Source organism: Epinephelus fuscoguttatus, linkage group LG9, assembly GCF_011397635.1.
Source record: "Epinephelus fuscoguttatus linkage group LG9, E.fuscoguttatus.final_Chr_v1".
Lineage (NCBI taxonomy): Eukaryota > Metazoa > Chordata > Actinopteri > Perciformes > Serranidae > Epinephelus > Epinephelus fuscoguttatus.
Window position 1 is genome coordinate 17,261,149 of NC_064760.1, and position 19,747 is coordinate 17,280,895.

Here is a 19,747-nt window from a genome sequence, read left to right on the forward strand (position 1 = left end):
CTCTGAGTTAAAATGAAGAGCCTCTACTTTACAAGATGAGCAACATTCTGTTCTGATGGCCTCAAGATTTTGATGCATGAGGCGGTGCATGACTGACTCCACGCTCTAGACTGTGGAGAGCAACAACAGCAAAACCGCAGCAGTTTTGGTGTCAACTCAATGCAGCATTTGACATTTTAAATAATGGCTGTATTAGATTTGGAGAGCAATCACGGATCAAAATCGACATGGTGCGTAATTACTGATTACTACACCATAAAAAAATACATGTGGGCTTGGTCAAGGGGCTTGCAAAACGCTGTTCCCGCCCTTGCTTCAGCACACCCTTATAAGGCAACAACTCATAAATGAAAAGCAACAATCAGACACATCAGCAAAGGATCATTCGTAGTAGTTGTTAAAAAGACAAATGCAGAAATTCAAACCTATCACACGGTCTCACGTGTTGTCAAGCTGTAGAAAGTGTCAGCCGAGTTTGAAACCGGTTGAGTGCCCCAACATTAAAACTTAATGTATAGAACTCCCATGATCATGGTTCTATAAATAGCGTCTGCTGTTAATTTGAACATAGTTTGATTTAAAGTACGCTTGGAAGACATTTGATGGGGAAAACATGTAACTAAATATCAACTGTATTTGCATGACTTGTTAAAGTTCACTTAAAAAAACCTTAACATGTCAAATGTGCTGATGAAAGTGCGACGATAAAGTTAAAGGTGCATTTTGGCAAACTAACTACATAGCTGCGTGTCCACCAACAAAAACAACTCTACATTATGCAAACATATTAAGCCTTTAATACAGAAAAACTTATTTTAAAATTCTTGAATTTAAAAATTCCTAGAAATCCATTTTAAACCATTTGTTTCAACTAACATGAACCAACAAAATAGGTAAGGTGTGAAGAAGAGTAGGAATGGAAGAACTATTCATCACTAACCTCAAAGACTCAGGATTCGGGTGACAATGTCCATAATAGCACCCGAACAAGTGTCGATCACAGTGACCAATGAAAATCAAGAGTAAAGTAGACAACAAAAGACAAAAAGGGGAATAATCCAAGGTGCGTTCAGAGGGGGACAAAGCTGTCTAAAGGTGTGGACCACTGGTCAGCCCCACACCTCTTTCTCACAGCGACAAAACAAAACTGGAGAGGAGGGAGGGAAAAAAAAGACAATGCAATGGCTGCTGTTAGAAGCAGAAAAAGGAGAAGTGTAGTGAAGCAACTTGTCCTCTCCCTATGAGTCACGCAGCGCTGTCGCCATTGGTAGGGGAGCCCTGAGGCAGAGTGCTTTCACCTGGCCAATCAGCGATGAGTATCGGCCCTAAATGCAAATCCTTTCAGGTGAGTTCTTCGTGTGGCAGGGATTGGACGGGGCTGCAGCGGGGGAGGGGAGAGCAGAGAGGTCCAACCAGAGGGCCACACCTCAAACAGCATGAAAGACGATAGACGGGTTTCTCCTGCAGAGGCGGAGGAGTGCTGGAGGTGCAGGTAAACAGTTGGGCAGGTATGTGCTTACTTTAGACTTTGACCATACAATAGGGGCCAAGCACGGTGATTAAAATCTGTGTGGCAGATCAGAAGTAAAGTTCACATCTCTTTGTGTCCCATTAAAACATTCACAGTGAATTGTGAGTCTATTAGCCGTGTCAGGGAGCCAGTTACGCTGCTGACTTGTGGGGGAGTTGTTCTCCCTGTAACACAAAGCCCCATAAAACAACTTCTACCAGTGGGAGGTACAAAGAAATGAAACTGTAAAGTCGACTGCATTTAGGTATGAGCAAGTGTTTCACCTCAGAGGCCCGAAATAATCTCTCTTCCTCCTCCTCCGCCTCTTCAAGATTCAGTGATCATGGGAAAGCTCCTGCTGTGAGCAATCATCACATGCAAGTTAAACTCAGGTATTCACGTCTCAAATTTTACATTTAAAGTTATTACATTATGCAGAAAGTGCCACAGAGCAGCAGCAGATGGTAACAGATAATTTTTACTGACACATATTTTTTAAAGTTCTGTGCGTACAGATATAGCCAAGACTTGATAAGAATCTTTATCAGAAATGACACTCAAGCAAACAGGAAGTGGTGGTCTGTGGTGAGTGGTGAGCACCCTGTGTCTTCAAACTCTCGTCTGTGCATCAATTTGTACACGCTTTCCACTGAAAAGCCTCATATAGTGTATTCAACAGAACCAAAGTCAAATATTTAAATAAAACTTGGCTCAAATTGGGATTGTTGGGAAAGAACATAAACAAACACAAGACTTGGGAGATTGATATTTAAAAAATGAACCCGTTAAACTCAATTGCAACTGTGGCGGGGTCTGTTTGTCAGGGACGCCCAAATCACCCTCTCAGTCTCCACTGAGTGCTCTCATCATCACATTAATTCTTCCTGGCCTCCTTTCAATGTAGTTCAGTTCAGAGTAGAAAGCAGCTGTTTGCCTCGGAGCAAATTGATAGCCTTGCTGTGGGGGAAAGTTACACCAAACAAGCCCCATTTATCACCGTCTTTGGAAATACTGTCCACAACCCCAGAGCCTTGGAGGAAACTGTTCACTTCTTGTGATATAAACTCTAAAGGCTAATGCACTGCAGTGCTGCCGAGATCCAGGACAACTATGTAAACATACAAAAACACACACATGCATGTACACAAGCAAATTTAATTCCTATGTTACTCCCCTATGTAAGCCTTGCAGACGATCCAAAGCTCTGTACTAACACCAACGAGTTTAAAACAGTATCTGAGGCCTAACGGAGAGCTGCATACATTTAGCAAAAATATTAGGGATGTAATGCAAATAGGGGCGTTTTTTATCTTTTAGGTTTTCTGCATCTTTAGTTCACCCTTATTTTATTATGTTAAAATCCTATTTACATATTCACACAGTTTATCTGAAAGAAAGCCATCAAAGGAAACATTTTCAATAAACTGGGGAAATATTTTAGAGCTGCAGCACTGAGCTGTGACTGTAAGCTTTTATATTCCCGACACACAAATTCTGCATGTTCTTTACAAAATCTGAAAAAAAGGGAGAAAACTGAAATGAGCCCGCGCTGCATTCCAGTGATCTGTTAATTGTGGGTAATCAGCTGTGTCGGAGAAATATTTCCTCGACAGAGTCAGGGAGCAAACAAATAGACGAGAGGGTAGGGCATCACAAACACTTCATGGCTCTCCTTCAGTGAATACTAAGGAGCACGTGATATTCCTCTGTGTGTGCCAGTATCGTTTAAACTGTCCTTGAAGTTTTGGTTTGAGGATCTACGGTGACATGAATGAACTAAATGTCTGTACATGTCCTGTAATTGTTTCACTGAGCGATGCAGAGCGAGAACCACCACCTAAACCTGCACATCAGCTATAATTACATATTATAGATAGATATGTACTGTGTATAGGGCTGGGTTTCGGTATCAAGGAACATGAGCTCAAGGGGTAGGCCTCCAGATTCTCCCAGATCTGATCAAGCACTTGTAGGACGTGCCAATACCCCACCTCACAACCCACAGGACTCAAGGTCGTAGTGCCAGATACCACAGGACACCCCAGAGGTAGTGTGTCCATGTCTCAAGAGTTCAGATGCCCCACTGCGGATTGGACTTTGCTCTGACCTGTGGAGGCAAGGACACAGGGCCTTTGGGGTACCAGTGCTCCCAACAGATGCTCGATCAGATTGGGATGTGGGGAATTTGGAAGCCAAGTCGATGCCTTGAGCTCTTTGTCATGTTCTCAGGCCGTTCCTGAGCAGTTTTTGCAGTGTGGCATGATGCATTGTCCTGCTGGGGGAGTATCATTGCCATGAGGGGGTGTACTTGGTCTCCAATGGTGTTTGGGTGGCTGGGGCACGCCTAACGCCAGGACCCAAGGATTCCCAACAGAACATTGCATTGTAATAAGATGATCAATGATATTCGTTTCACCTGTCAGTGGTTTTAATATTGTTGCTGGTCGGTGCATATAGACGCATCTGATGTTTGGGCACAAACCGACACTAGACTGTTAGAAAATCACAGCTCAAAAGTTTGGACTCAATTAAATAGAAACAGAAAAGCAGCACAAATGTTACTTAGTTACACCAGACACGCGTCTTTGCTCTTTGGTTTACAGTGTTTGTCGAGGCACATTCATGCCATGGAATCTAGACTAAACTGCAAAGCCTCATGAATGTGAATAATGTGTTATTGTGTATTTTTATTGAACACCAAAAAAAAACTGTTTGCACGTATTCTCTCCAAAGAATTTACAATCCCTCCAATTATCCTCTGTAATACTGAACGCAAACTCCCCCAGAAGTGTGCAACAAATCACATCCATGCTCTGGGGAAAAAGCAATAAAAGTGAAGATGTTTAAATTGCTGGTGCTTCATGACATGTCAGTGGGATACAATTAAAATCAGCCCACAGTGTGAAAACACAAAAGGCCTGTCTCGCATAGTACATTGTGCTCTCTTTATTTCTATGAGTGGTGTAGTAACTCAAGCCAAAAAAAGAGAAAGCTTTGATGAGTGATCAGTGCCGAGCCACGTGACCCTGTAGACTCAGACACACCTTTCCTTTACAGCCTGAGAATGAAAAAATTCTTGACTCTTTTGTACTAGCTCTGCACAACAGAGGCCAGCCAACAGCAACGGGCCTCGAAGCCTGTGCTATGTCCCCATTAAAGGGCAGAGCACAGCAATACTGTGCACCACAAAGCTGATGTGGTTAAGGCCTGTGTCAGGGAATTCCCTTTATCCCAAAAGGGGGGCATGATCACTAATTGCATGCTGTTAATCTTCCTGCTTGTTTATCCAAATGTTAATGCACTTTTTAGCACCTAGATCCACATTATAATGCTAATATTTTAATTGGAATATAACAGTATTTGTGTTATTATCATTATGTTATTCAGGTTGCTACATAAATGTCAATGACAGTAAATTTTATGCTTAATAAGATAAAAGTTGAGTATATAGGTCCCTGCAAATACCGTATGACTAGTGCCCACTGCATTTTATATATTTGCCCCCATTCAAACTTGATTTATATGACACACTTTATCTAGGAATGAACTACATTTGTACCTGACAAACCATTCCACTATGTACTGCACTCAGAAAATCTAGATCACTCGGTGCACAGTTATTTTGGAGAGACTCATAAAACCTGACAAACATTTGGAACAATCCTTGACAAGATGAGATACGGGAGCCTTTGGAGGACGAACAGAATTATTTGTGTAGTTTCGAGGTCATCTGATGGCTGCTCTAGCCGCTCAAATACAGATCAGGGAAGCTTTTAGCCGAGGATGAGGGACGCCTGCTAACAGGACAGAAGTGCATCCCACAAGAGATGCACTCTGAGGTGAACGAGAGGGCAATGAGGCTTCATAATTAACCCCGCTGAGATGGACAAATAATTATTCCAGGACAAAACACTCAAAAAAGCATCTGCCATGTGTAGATTGTTATGAAAGATTGAAGGCAAGTAAGGTACTAAACAAATATTGCAGTTTAAAAGTCTGCCAGCTGGTTGAGGTCAGATTTTGTTGTTGCAACAATCTGGTTTGTTCAAGAAGCTGACGGCTAATAGTGCTGTGAAAACTTCATCATTCTCCGACAGTGAGCATCCTGAGCTGAGCCAGGATCTAACATGATTCACTGTGCTGACTGAGTATGACTATAGTATGACATACAGACCTGGTAAAGAGCTCTGTAGGTTTAGAGCTATCAACACGAAAATGCATTTAATGTGCAACAGCTCATCCAACTGAATGTCGGTGATTCAGCAGCACCTCGGAGCAGACAATGATGCATAGGCCACAGGCATTTAGCAGAAATATTTATTGTGCTATTTGATTTACCTAAGCTCTGATTTTGCTGCCTTGCCAGAACATTACATGATTACTCTAAAATAAAACATTGGGGAAAATCAAACCAGGAAGAAATAAAATAATTTGTGGACCGGATTTTAAGATGCATTACTTTGGGGCAGCAGAAACAAGCTGTAAAACAACAGTGACATAATTATCACCTTTTCTGTGGGTAAGTAGAATTTGTTGGCAAAAGGAAACAGTTACAAAGCACCATTAACATCCACTTGGAGTCATGTGTCTGGCCATTTGATGAATGGAAGTTCAATATTTTCTCTTATTTTGCTCTTCATCACCTCCTGACAGAAATGACCAGCCTGTCCCTAACTGCATCTGTCCGCCGATTAAAGCTGAGCAGGTAGCATGTAGTGGGTTTACAGAGCTTCTTGCTACATACAGCTGCCTGTTGCATCTGGAAACGGTGTTGATGAGAGCACTGAAACCGAACCAAAACAGTAAATCTATCTATCTATAAGACGCTAAAGCACTCCTCAGAGCTGAGGGGAACTGCAGAGTCAGCTGATATTTATCTGTGTTTCACAAACATGTAGTTATTTGATCCACTGTCAGCACAGAGTGGGGAGAATTCCCGCACACTGGCCTTTACTTGCAATAAAAAGTTTTTTAATGTTTCAATACTTAGAACTAAATGAAGGTTTAAAGACCGAAACATAAAAATAAAGTATATTGCAGGTAAAGGACAGTGTGTGTGAATTCTCTCCTCTCTTCCCTGAGGACATTTTCTCCTATGAACCTGTCTACAAGAAATTGAGGGTGTGCATGAACCTCCACAGTGAGGATCCACTGTTAGTGTAAAAATATTGATTATAGCAGCTTTAACAATAAATTCTCAACATGTAAGGAGCCTTATTAACGTGTTTCATGCATTAAATCTAGCACCTTGGCCAACAGTTTGAGACCCCTTGTATATATAAGGGGTTAGTTGGAGTTTCCATAGTATTAAATTTATCCTCTCTGTGGGTTTAGTTTATAACACAACATACAGTAGCTGTTGAACAGACGAGCAGTGGCTAGCTGCTGTAGTAGCATTAGGTCTATTGATGGTGAATCCACATACACACACACACAGACTGCAACTCATGAATTAGTAAACACAGAGAGCAGGCCAACAATCCAGATCATCCACATCACACCTCTGTGGACTGTAACAGCTACCTGCAGTCAGATACAGGCGGACAGCATTCATTGCTACATCACATGACTGAACCACATAACTGCTGCTTCTCATACAGACATCTTATCATAAACAATCACTGAGGTTTTGAAAAGTCCGTCTGTGTCACATGAGCTGATTCAGGGCTAAAGGTGCGGGCCTGCTCCAGTAGTTTCTAACCCGAGAGCTCTAGTTTATCTCAAGCTCATTATTTATAAAATGCCATGAGGCCCTAAGAGCATATTGCTCTGTCACTCAGGGCCTAGATTATAATACCCATTGGCTGTGAGCACTTAAATAATTCAACAAGCCTGAGGTCTGCCTGTCACTCTGAAATTAACCCAAAAGGAAAAAATAATAATTTTACCGACGGTGAAGACAGACAACTGCCTCTCAGCAGATGTGATGAGCTGCCAGAGCTCACTGCAAATTCTGTCAACCCTGTCTTCGCTCATATTAGTCACATTTGTTGAAAGAGTTTGTTAAAACTTGAATGAGGAAAGATCATTTGCCGTCTTCGAGCAAAGATTACTCTTTGAATCCAAGAACCAGTGGCTGAGCTGACTCATGAAAGGCCTCTGTGAACCTCTCACTGCTACCTCATTAGCTCCAAGAGACATGAAAAATGACAGGGTGAAATATCATTATGCGCCAGAGTTGCAGGCTAAGCCAGTTTCTATTTTTGTGAGGAGCTACTTTGTGTGGTCAAACTACAGTAAGCTAGAACATTACAACCCAAGCCATCACTCCTTAATGTAATTACACATACAACAGTGGTACGGCCTACTATGCTGTGTGCTTACATGGACCTCAGAGGGCACCATAAAAATATCAAAGTAATGTGGTTAACTAATCTCATGATGTCAACATGCTGCCAGAGTGGACATGTTAGACTCTGATTCATCCTTGAGTAGTTCTCCCTGTAGACAAAGTCATATGTTGGGACTAAGGGTTTCTTACTCTCCCCATGGTATCTGAAGGATTTCAGCCTTTTCAGCTGAAAAGAAACTAATTGGATGTCTTATATTTTAATCTAAGGCAATAGTTTGACATGTAAGGAAATACACTTAGTTTTTAGCCAAGAATTAGATGTGAAAACCGAAACTACTCTTATATCTGTTCAATATGAAGCTATGAGCCAGTTAGCTTAGCCTAGCATAAAGACTGGAAACAGGGGAGAAAACACAATCTAATTAATAAGATTAACACATTATATCTTGTTTGCTTAATCCATACAAAAACAACTATTTGTGGGTTTAGAGGCAGATTTGGTGAACCTACCGCTAGCTATCTTTATGGTAAGCTAATGGTGGCTTCTTATTCACTGCACGGATATCTGTCAGCCAGTAGCTGGTTAGCTTAGCTTTTTTTTAAGCTTGGCTTAGTTTATCTTATCTTAGCTTAGCCTATTTTAGCGTAAAGACTGAAATGAGATGGGAACAGCTAGCCCATATCTGTCCAAGGGTGACAAAGGTACCAGCCTACCAGCACCTATTAAGCTTACAAAGATCCGCTGGTTGTTTGGCAACCTCATGATGACAAGAAATACTCCGGCATTAATCCCACAAAACCACAATTTGTCAATGACAACTTGATGAGATTTAACTTACGAATTAGTGAGCTTTAGAGTTGCTGGTAGGCAGATTTTGTTACATTTGGACAGAGCCAGGCTAGCTGTTTCCCCTTGTTTCCAGTCATTGTCCTAAGCTAAGCTAAGCTAAGATAGCTGGTTGCTGGCAGTATATCATGAGTGGTATCAATCTTCTCATCGAACTCTCAGCAAGAAAGCATATTTCCCAAAATGCTGAGCTATAACTCTAACGCTTTAATTCAAATATAGTCTGTTCTCACTTGATTATCACCACCATCGATGGATTACTGACAGACAGACACATCCCCAGAGGTCTTAAGTGTCAGGAGCCCACCTGGCCCTACCGTTTGCTCAAAATATTACATACTGATCAGGAAGAGACCACAAAGAGATCCAAATGAGCTAAAAAGGGACACAAAAATAACAAAAAAAAGGGGCAAAACAACCACCAAGAGACACCAATTACCTCCAAGAAATACAAAATGACCACAAAGAGACACAAAAATTGGTACAGTGACGACAAAGAGGCAAAAAACAAAACATAAAAAGGAGTCAGCACCACTATGAAGTCTGTGTTTCTTGCTCCCATGTGGGGGAGGTCGTGAAGCCTCTTGCATATCTGTGCCCAGGGGCCTGTTGTCTCATAATCAGCCCATGATCACCACAAAGTCTTTATTAGTGCCTCAATATTTAATTTTATGACTACTGAATCAAAAAATCCCCTACATCATTGAAAACAATGTTTTTTTGTATAGCTTCTATCAGTCTATGTTCCACCTCCTGAATCACTCCGACTCATTTAACAAGTCTAACCTTTACTAACACATTTACATAACAACTACATACTTACAACACAAAGTCCAGGCCTCTTCTACGTGCTAAAAATAGCTTTACAGGAACCCTACATTACATCATGACAATGCACAGATTCAGGGAGAAACTCGGGCATGATGACTCGTCCAAGTCACATGCCTGTGAGACAGGCAGCATGAGAGCAGAATGAGGTTACAGGTGGAATTTCCCTCGTCTCTCCTTTCTCTCCGACGTCATGTCCAGTGGCAGTGGTTTACTGCTGCTGCTGCCTAGCAATCAAACATGTCCGACAAGGTGATATTCAGGTGTCAAAAGCCCGGGTGGTGAAGCAGCAGCATACAATTAAGGAACTTTGCAAACCAGCAGTTCCCCTGCAAGCCCTCAACAGAAAACAGGCCAGCACAGGGTGTTTTTTTCCCTACACCTGAAAAAGGGAAGTTTAACAGTTTTATTTCTCTTTTCACGAGTCAGTTCCTGCATTTCTGCAAGTCATTTGAGGTGTCAGCCATCTCATATGATTGTTTGTTTAGTCAAAGCATATGAACATTGCCATCTTGTGGTTATTTCTAAAGCACCCAATTACACACAGTGACACCTAAGGAAGGATCATTCAGTAAAGATGGAGGTGGCCTTTATTTGTAGTTGCATGTGTGGACGCTTCACATTAACTATTTGTCTTATTTACACCTGTATGCTCAAATATATCTGAACACTGTAACAGGGAGGTGAACCCTTTTTACAGATTACCCCATATGCCAACTTGCAAAAGATTCCCTGTCTCTTGCAAGGCCACTCTGAAAGCTTTTGTGAAACTGGAGTGCTGCTTACTAAATAGATAAAAGCTCAGATCTTCTTTTTGTGTAGCCAAATCAATATCCAGCAGCCCATTAAGACAGGCGGGTACATCTTGGGCAAGGAGAAGAAGTGTCTAATGTCTAAGGAGCTCCTCGTCACTGAGGGGAGAACAGCACGGGAAAGCTCTCCATTATTGCCCTCGGTCATCCTTGCACTCCTCAGACTACTGATGGTGACATCACTGTCACAGGATAAAAAGGCTACCGGGAACTGCTTTGGTCTCAACCACACAGTCTTCCATCTGCAGTGCGCACACACACACACACACACACATCACTCATGGCCTGTGCAGCATTAAAGCTATCAATGCACAGAGGACAGGGGCAAAAGAGGCTGAATGTGTGGGCAGAGGCTTGTCTCTAAAACAAGGGCACATGCTCGGAACAAACAAGACGGCTCCACACTGGCATATATTTGGAAAGTCTTGCTCTGGATAATTGCTTTCAGTGGATTGAAGTTTCCAATTATCTGCAGGCCTCTGCCAGAGTTCCCACCATAGGAAGGTTGCAGGGGAGGGGAGAGATGGTGGTTGAAGAGCTGGTGGGTCCAGCTGGTCCTGTCTCTAGTGGGACTGACAAGCTGGGCTCGTAACTCTTCCCCTCCCTCTGCGTCACAGCCGCCTCCTCTGAAGGGTGAGACTGCCGACGGGCCAATGAGAATGTGTTTGTCTGTCCCATGATACAAGCATCTTAACTGAAAAATGTAAACATCTGGCAAACATTTAGACTTAGCCACAGAATAGGGTTGATACTATAAAAAAAGACTTTTTTGTCTGGTCAAGCGGACCTGTATGTGTATAAATTGGGGAAAACAGCAAACAAACATTTATATTTGTACTCCAAAGAATCTCAGTGAGAATCTGAGACTCACTCTCAGGGCAACTCTTTCCCATTTCAGTGAGTATATTCAGTCTGAGGGCTCCTCGGTGGAATGAGTGACACACAGTGGAGTCAGATTATCAGTGACTGCTGTGGAAATAGCTCAAAAGTGATCATCACAATTTCCTTGAGCAGAATTTGACATATTTCAGCTGCTTATTATAAAACCAACACTCCAAAACAAAGATAATCAGTTTACTATCACTGAAGACTAAAATATAGCAAATATCCACCTTTTAGAAGCTGGTGGTTTAGGACTGGGTAAGGGGGACTGAGTTTACAGGGCCCTCTTGTGAGGAGGGTCCACAAAGATACTTGAATAGCTGTGGATGCGAGAGGGATCCACAGTATTATATTAAGTACAGGGTCCAGGATTTTGTGCTACACCCCTGGCTGGGACTAGTAATTTTTTGCCATTCATGCTTAAAATACTTTGAATGATTAGTCGCTTTTCCGTTGCTTAACTAATGGATTAATTGATTCATCATTCTAGCTTTCAAGCCAGTGAACTCCATGTTCGGTATATCTACAGTAGATCAACTTTTTCCAGTGTTTTCAGGACAAGGCCACACCTGGCATCAGGGTCAAGGCAGACTATTTCTGGCTATGGAGGACAAATTATGGGCTCTCTTTTTATATTAACTATATATAATATAACCCTAAACACATATAAGCACTAAAAACTGCACTGAAATTTGTTTTGAAAGTGCTCTCTGATGTATAAAGGGATGATTATTACAGTTATAGCTGTGGCACTGTGAAGGGGGCATCTCCTAGCACTGATTGTCAAGATTTTCAGCGCGCACACACACATACACACACACCCACATCAGTGCAGTCACATGCTGGCTGTCTGACACAAAGGGGAGTCACAGTAATCTATGGAGTAGTAGGCTGCAGCAGGTCATGTATCCCAGAGGCTAGTGCTAACATCATATGAGTTCAGTCATGCTTCTTTAGTTGAGGTGTGATAACTTTCAGAGCACTGAGTATAGCCATTGTGCTATAAAAGGCCCAAACTGATATAATATTCTACAACTGTAGCTATTATCTGCTGAAGTTTGATTATTTGACATGAAAAGCACCAATATGAGGAAAAATATAAATCAAGTATATAACAGAGAGGTCACATTATGTACAGATAGTTTCATTGTTAGTTACAAGAGAGCATGAAATAAGAATAAAACATGCCTGACTGTGGACTCACCCTTGTAGAAGTTGTCATCAGCACAGCATGTCCCCTGGCTTTATGCAGGCAGTTTTAGTGGCTGTCCTCATGAAAACACGGCGACGTTAGAAAAACATTATTATCCCTGGGGTGCGAGTTGGGAGACAGACGGTCCTATAACTCCATCATGGCAGAGTCACCGGTCGGCTGTAGCCTCCTGCTGCTTTCGTGTGCTTCCCTGATACAAGATTGCAGTTTTCTCCGACAGGGGCTGATGCGTGGGGAATTCCTAGCAGTCACATTTTCCTGGGAAATGATTGGCCCAGCACCAAGTTTGGCTGCAGCCTGGTAGTAGTAAGACCAGAGGAATCAGGAGGCTTCACTATTGAGCAATAAGCAGCGAGGGACGACACACCAAAAAACGATGGGAAAAAGTTGTTCAAGGTCCGCGTGCCTAAAAAGTAAAGGATTATCAATATTTAATTGTTAATGGATATTAATATTATTTAAGTGCAGACTGACGCTAAGTAACAGCTATGGGTTTTGCACTGCAACTTAACGAACCGTTAAACAAACTGGTATCTAAGCGACGGGTCGGTTAACGTTAATGTTTAGTAAACGCGGTCACAGGTGTCACTTTACAGGCAATTTTGTCCACAGCTGAACTCGGTTTAAGTTAGACAAATTACGTTGCTGACGGATAAAAATATCGGTTGTACGTTAAAAAAAAAAGTAGCGTTTGAGTCGAGTTTATTTTCCTGTACTACGTTAAACAACGATAAATGTTAGTACGGGGAGATATAAGTGGGACTGGGCATCTTCCGGGAAAGTCCAAGCCCTTGTGAGATGAGAGCAAATGAGGATAACTCCTCAACGGGCGGGGTTTACAGTAGGTTCCCTGGAAATGATGAGCTTATGGTGGGATGTTGTATCAAATAAAGTGGAACTGGAGCACTCAACATGTGCCAGTAATTATCTGCTTCCTGCTGAGATAAAATGGTAGATAGTCGGTATCATAAAACATTAGTTTGTTGAAAGTGGACAAAATCTTATGTTCCCATACCGGGAGTCGAACCCGGGCCGCCTGGGTGAAAACCAGGAATCCTAACCGCTAGACCATATGGGAAACTTGCGTCAAAAGCATTTAAGAGTTCTATTTATAGTGTAGTATACAAGCTGTGTATTGCTGTTTTTCTGTTTGTTTTCAGAATTATTATCTTTACAATGGCATAATAAACCAACAAACTATCGTTACTGTGATAGTTACACATTACATTAAAGGCAAACGTGTTATTATTCTTGTTCGGGGTTGTGTGCCGTATCATTTACAACACTCAGGGGCTAGGTACCATCTAGTGGTCTTTTAGCGTTACTGCAACTTGAATCCAGGATGTCAGCCATAAATACCTTGTGTTAGAAACAGTCGCTGGTTATACTCAAAGTGATTAACTGAACTGGATTCAATTAATCGGAAAATTGGCCGCGGTATAAAAAATGCATATGAAGAAAAACTGAAGGGTAAAACCTTAAAATCACACGAACCTTAGCCGTGTTCCGATCAAACTAAATATGGTTGCTAAACATATGACGTAATTTTCTGTGGAATGATACAAGTGTAGAGACGGGGTCTTTTTAGGTAAATGCAAAATATTCTAACGATAATTACAACAAGCTAAAACTGGTTCAAACTTGTAACTAGACATACTCGATAATTCCACGTTCAGTCATACTGTTAGCTCGCCTCTATGTAGCCACACAGCTCACCAATTTAGCGCCAGTCGATGTTAGCGTCCCCCGTCGAAGTGGTTGCGTCCTCAGACGAGCAGATCCAGCCAAATATTTGACAAACTAGCAATCGTTGGCTAGCCAGCTAGGAGTTGAAATAATACGCCGGTTAAAAAATACACTTCCTCACACTTGAGCCGGTTACGTTTATGCCAAGGATTTAGGTTTCCGTGTGAGCAGGATGTCAACTCCAGCAAGACGACGTTTAATGAGAGATTTTAAACGGTAAGCGTGAAGAAAACAACAGAGAAGTAGCTGTAGCTAATGTTAGCAGCCGAAGGCTAGCCTGTTAGCTTCAGCCTAGACGGTATTCTAAACTAAACACCGCCATGAAATAATAACACAAATAGACATTGAAACATCGGTGGATTATAACCGTGTTTTTGTCTTTGATTAGAGTATCTACCGCTTAATTAGGGTGGGGTTAATAAGTGGATGACCGCTAAGATATTGACAGGTAACGTTAACGATAATTGTTAACGTTACCGGTAAGAGCCGTTGGCAAGGCAGCCAGGAGTTCTAACATAGACGTTGTGAAACTTATGGTCACTGCTCGCTTTCGAGGATGGATGTCGTTAAACTGCGACGTATTATCCTTTGCAACATAACAGTTAATGGCTCTGTTCATATGATATCAATGGGTTTCATATGTAACTGGTTATTGAGGATACAGTTCAAGTCCTTGGCCAGATGGCCCTTCATAGGCAGATGAAACGCAGTGGTAGATATACACTGTGCAAATACACCCTGATCAAGGGAGCTCCTCTTCGCTGATAGATCACTATCTAAGCCTGAGGATAAACAACCATCTGCCATGCAGTCACTGAAAACCTGCAGACAGTCAACACAGCCCGCTATGGCACATGGTTTCTTTTCCCTGATCTCCAGTATGTTCAGCTGAACAAAACTCAGGGTCATAGAGTCCAAGACTTAATCCTGTTGGCCCACTGTCTAAATCATACACCAGTCTTTTAGACAACGTGCGTAATGGATTAAACTTTAATAAACATGAATTAGGAATGTGGTTGTAAAGGCCAAACACATAAAAGCGTTGTCTGTGTTCACTCAGGTAGGACAGTACACTATAAGTAACACTTTCCAGCGGCACTACAGCATGATTGCTGTCATTGTTTTTTCATTATAATGTAAAGAATAATGTTGTGTAGATATATACCACCCAGCTGTAAATCCTGCTGAGGTGTTTACCATTGGAGAATTTGCATACAATTATCCACCCAGGTTTAGAGACACAATTCAGGGCCTGTACTCCTGGTTTTGTATTCACTGGAGCCTTGCTGTCTGCTGATTTGTACATTAGAGTCTTCACTCCTACTTTTTAATGTTAGTTATTATTATTAATCACCTGCATGGTTGACCACCATCAGCAGCATTATGCAGTATTATGCCCCTGATGTTGGTCTAGCAGTAATGACTTTGACATCTGTGTGGTATGCTCTGTCTGATATCACCTGCATGTTGTGATGCTTTCACTGTTCCTGTTAGGCTGCAAGAGGATCCTCCAGCTGGAGTTAGTGGGGCCCCATCAGAAAACAATATTATGGTATGGAACGCTGTCATTTTTGGGTAAGTTGATTTGTTAAAATAAAACATATAAATGGGAGGTTTTTGGCAATTTTAGTAATCAAATGTTTTGTAGAAGTTGTCACTGCTTGTTTTTGGACATATGTTATAAAGCTGTAGTTCATGTCAGCAGGTTTTTTGAGTATTTCAGACTAGAATCTGAAAAGTTATTTGGAGCTTTTTGTAAGTGATGATCTACAACCTGTTTGTTGCCTCTCTTTCAGACCGGAGGGAACACCTTTTGAAGATGGTATGTATTCTGAAAAGCTCTTTACGTTCAAATAATTTGTCTTTCCAACTCTGATATAACAAAGATTAGGCAAATACTCATGCTGATTTTAACCATCAGATATTGGAAGTTAGATTATATTGATTGATATCAGTAGCTTTTAAATGGGCCCTTAAAGTGAATCAGGAGAAAGTTTTGTTTTGCTTGTTAACTAGTGATCAGCTCTCCAACATCGATCAGATGGATTGTATTTAAAGAAGTTTAGATGTTTAAACGAATAACTTATTGCACTGGACTCTGTCCAAGAAAGCAAACTTTGACTTGGGAGTTAATTCCCTTACTGTTGCCCTCAGCATCTGTGGACAATAAAAATAAGTGTTATAAATACAGCTTTCATTGGTCTTTACTTTAAGCAGCACCATTTCACTACAGATATCAGTTTCTGATCACTAACTAGGCAGCTGAGTTACAAAAATGATTTAATGTTGCTTTTGATCAAAACAGTCAGGTCCACAAACTGATACCTGCACTTTCTACTTGGTTACTGGATTGGACTGTTTTTAGTTAATGTATTTTAATTCAGTCTGTGTCATTACTTATTACTTTCAGGAACCTTCAAACTTACCATTGAATTCACAGAGGAATATCCAAATAAACCTCCAACAGTGCGATTTGTCTCCAAAATGTTTCATCCAAATGGTATGTACTTCAACGCCACTAACAATTTCAATAGCAGCAATTAAGTGTTTTAAATGTATCTTTTATTTTCCCCAAGAACACTGACTTGTTTTCTGTATTATCTGCAGAGTAAACGCTTTATATTCTGTGTGCTCTTTTGCAGTGTATGCAGATGGCAGCATATGCTTAGATATACTTCAGAATCGTTGGAGTCCAACCTATGATGTCTCTTCGATCTTAACTTCAATACAGGTAATCTAACATTCTTACTTACACATGAACATATCCTGTGCTAATGCAAATTAATGAAGATCAAATTTGTAGTGATAAAGAGAAATACCTGCACAATATACGTATTGTCATTTACACACAATGACTGTCCAGTGCTGAAATGACTGTTAAAACTAGGGCTGGTTGTTGTTTAATAAATTACGATACCAGAACCACTACCACTTCAAGTACCCTCAAAGTTATACCAATATCAGTAGAGTACTTTATTTGATACCTTTTTTCTCCACTTAATTTGATACTCTGTGAATGGAAGCATTCTGTAGCGTAAAAACACCACCAGATGCCACAGGTATTAGAATAGCCACACTTTCTAACATTTTGGTGACATCTCAGCACGCTGAACTCAGGGTTCCTACGCAATATGAAAAAGTATGGAATTTGGTTTTAGTAATTACCAGGTTTGGGTATGCATTGAAAAAAAGAGAGTATATAAATGTAATTCTTTGGTTCCAATTCTGTTTTCGAAAATATTTCATTTCTAAAAATAAATTCATCAAACAAGCAGAGTGTTTTTCATGGCATTTGGAGCAGGCAGGCAGCGCAGACAAAATGTTTACCACTGTGTCAGAGAGTGCGTGCCAGAGTGAGCTTGATGTTGAAAGCAAGGCAGGAAGTATAGCGTGTGATTGAACACTCCTACACAGAGCTGCCTGTACATTACAGCCTGCAAAACAGCTCTGGACCAAATCCAGATATTCACAACCAAATTAGTTTGAAAGAAAATGCAGCAGTATCTGTGAACTGCACATATTTGAAAGCATCACAAATACAAGTATCAAGCTTCTCTGAATGTTTGAGTTACACAGTGATTAGGTTATCAGAAAAGTAAATGGACTGTCTTTTCTGCACAAGGAATCCCTAACTTTATGGCTGTGTTCATTGTCATATCCATGGACACAGTAAATAAACAAGGCTGCACAGATGCTGTGAAAATGAATTAGTTCACTTTTCTCAACTGATTTTTTTGGTTCTTAGTTTCTAAAAAATATGGGGGGGGGAGAATAATATAACAGCTAATGACGCAATGTGAGTGGACTTCAGTTCTCTTTTCTAGTTCCCTGACGAATTGCACATGAACATCCCTTCTGTTACTGAAGTGGTGGAAGGTTTACAGTTATTTAAATAGCATTGTATTGTTTTAGTGTTGCAGCTTCAAACAAATGCTGTGTGTTAAAGTCAGTTCAGTTTTGTGTTAATCAGTTTGTATGAGCGACAGTACCTAGTTACAATCCTGTGGCAATTAGTTGGCAACATAGTCAGAGTGTAACATACAGTACATGTTAACAGTTGGATTTTAAAACCATTAATTTACATCATAAACATCTTGCTATTAGAACTCAGATGAATAATATGGTCTGAAAAATGTACACAGAAGTTTGGAAATTTGACTCAGGAAAAGTATGGAACTTTGAAAAGGAAAATGTGTAGGAACCCTGTGAATCCCCAACTCGACCTCACCCATAGACTGTATGGGTTGTAGTTTCGGTGGTAGTGAGGCAGTCATACGTTGCATTTAACTGATGAACGCCTCCAGTGATTGGCCGCGAGCAAAACCATATCAGTGGTCATTTCTTCCTCAATCTGGGTACAAACAGGATCGAATGCAGGTAGTGTTTGACTAGATAAGTTTCAATACTACTTGGTACTGGGTTATTTCTGTCCCCCCAAAGGTATCATATATCAATACCCAGCCCTAAGTTATAATATCATAAAACTTTATTAGAAACCTAACCCTCTGACATTCTTTTTTTTATATTTAAAGTCTTTACTGGACGAGCCAAACCCAAACAGTCCCGCCAACAGCCAAGCAGCCCAGCTGTACCAGGAAAACAAGCGGGAGTACGAGAAGAGGGTTTCTGCTATTGTTGAACAGAGTTGGCGTGACTGTTGACCCCTGTTATTGTTCGAGTACGAACAGTGTCCGGCCCAGAATCAAGAAACCACCGATCAAGAAAACTGAGCTCACAAAAAAATAAAAAATAATAAAACGACACATCTTAAAAATCCTTCTCAGTATATTTGTCCCATAACTGTTGCTAAGTTTGTATGCTGTTGTGTTGTGGCATTCACTCCTGCCGAATGCTATTGTTGGGCGATAGCATATGTTTGTTAAAAGTTAATGTACCTTGTTATATCTGGGTTACTTGCTAAATGCCCCGACTCTTTTTCTTTTTTTAAAAACAGGCGGTCTCTCAGCTGTCGCTTTTCTACCTGTTTATTTATACATGAAGTAAACTGGTTGGTTGACACGGCGACAGTTTATTAGATGTGCTTGCTGTGTGGTTTGCTGTGTAGATACCGACACGTCAGTTTTACAAAACAAAAAAAAACAAAACAAAGGCGTTCATGGGAGTTTCTCCTTCTGTTTCAGTGGCCTCACTCCGTTTGGTTTTGTTTCTTTCTGTCTTTTGAAAGGCTTTCAGAGGGATAGAAAATTACCCTGGCATGGACATCCATCCCTCGAACAAGTTGTCAACTCAACAGATGCCTTTGAGGGTTGTTTTTCTCTCAACTGTACTTGTAAAGCCATGCCTTTGATTTTAAAAGAGATATTGGTGAATACAGTCGTCCCTCTTCAACACAGAAACAAGACATTTAGTACCCTCTGTGGGTGCTTAACTTTGTTTCATGCACAGTTTCATAATGCTGATGTTTTAAGGCTGTGTGAGAACATTTCTATGCTATTTTACAATCTTACAGGTCAGCTGACATAATAGGCTGATACTACTGTTTGAAACAGGATGGTGTCTGTTTTCAGATTATAAGACTTTGCACTGGTAACCCATGTAACAAACTGTACATTTTCTTGTAAATAAAATAAATATACATCAATCGTCTTTGTTGCCT

At 40.9% G+C, this 19,747-nt stretch overlaps 2 protein-coding genes and 1 non-coding gene across 5 annotated transcripts in view; 1 reads left to right on the top strand and 2 right to left on the bottom strand.

Moving 5' to 3' along the window:
- elf1 (E74-like ETS transcription factor 1) overlaps positions 1-13,172 on the bottom strand; it is a 44,756-nt gene extending 31,584 nt beyond the window's left edge. The window contains exon 1 of one of the 3 annotated variants that reach the window (XM_049586107.1): positions 12,376-13,172. The gene's annotated coding sequence lies outside the window, so the exon portion shown is untranslated. Of the gene's footprint in view, positions 1-940; positions 1,224-12,375 lie in introns of those variants that run through there. The other 2 variants (XM_049586106.1, XM_049586109.1) reach the window with 2 other exon arrangements.
- Positions 13,173-13,390: 218 nt separating this feature from the next.
- Positions 13,391-13,462, bottom strand: trnae-uuc (transfer RNA glutamic acid (anticodon UUC)). The gene has a single exon. It is a non-coding gene; the product is annotated as a tRNA-Glu (tRNA).
- Positions 13,463-14,148: 686 nt separating this feature from the next.
- Positions 14,149-19,732, top strand: LOC125894603 (ubiquitin-conjugating enzyme E2 A). The gene is made up of 6 exons (XM_049586124.1): positions 14,149-14,346; positions 15,625-15,705; positions 15,927-15,952; positions 16,541-16,630; positions 16,773-16,861; positions 18,663-19,732. The coding sequence occupies exons 1-6, from the start codon at positions 14,303-14,305 to the stop codon at positions 18,789-18,791; spliced, it is 459 nt and encodes a 152-aa protein (XP_049442081.1). The 5' UTR covers positions 14,149-14,302; the 3' UTR covers positions 18,792-19,732.
- The last annotated feature ends 15 nt before the right edge of the window (positions 19,733-19,747 follow it).

Bases quoted from the DNA above. Each gene is read 5' to 3' on its own strand.
- LOC125894603 (XM_049586124.1), top strand. From the start codon at position 14,303: ATGTCAACTCCAGCAAGACGACGTTTAATGAGAGATTTTAAACG. The intron at 14,347-15,624 runs GTAAGCGTGAAG...TGTTCCTGTTAG, and splicing joins TTAATGAGAGATTTTAAACG to GCTGCAAGAGGATCCTCCAG. The intron at 15,953-16,540 runs GTATGTATTCTG...TATTACTTTCAG, and splicing joins GGGAACACCTTTTGAAGATG to GAACCTTCAAACTTACCATT.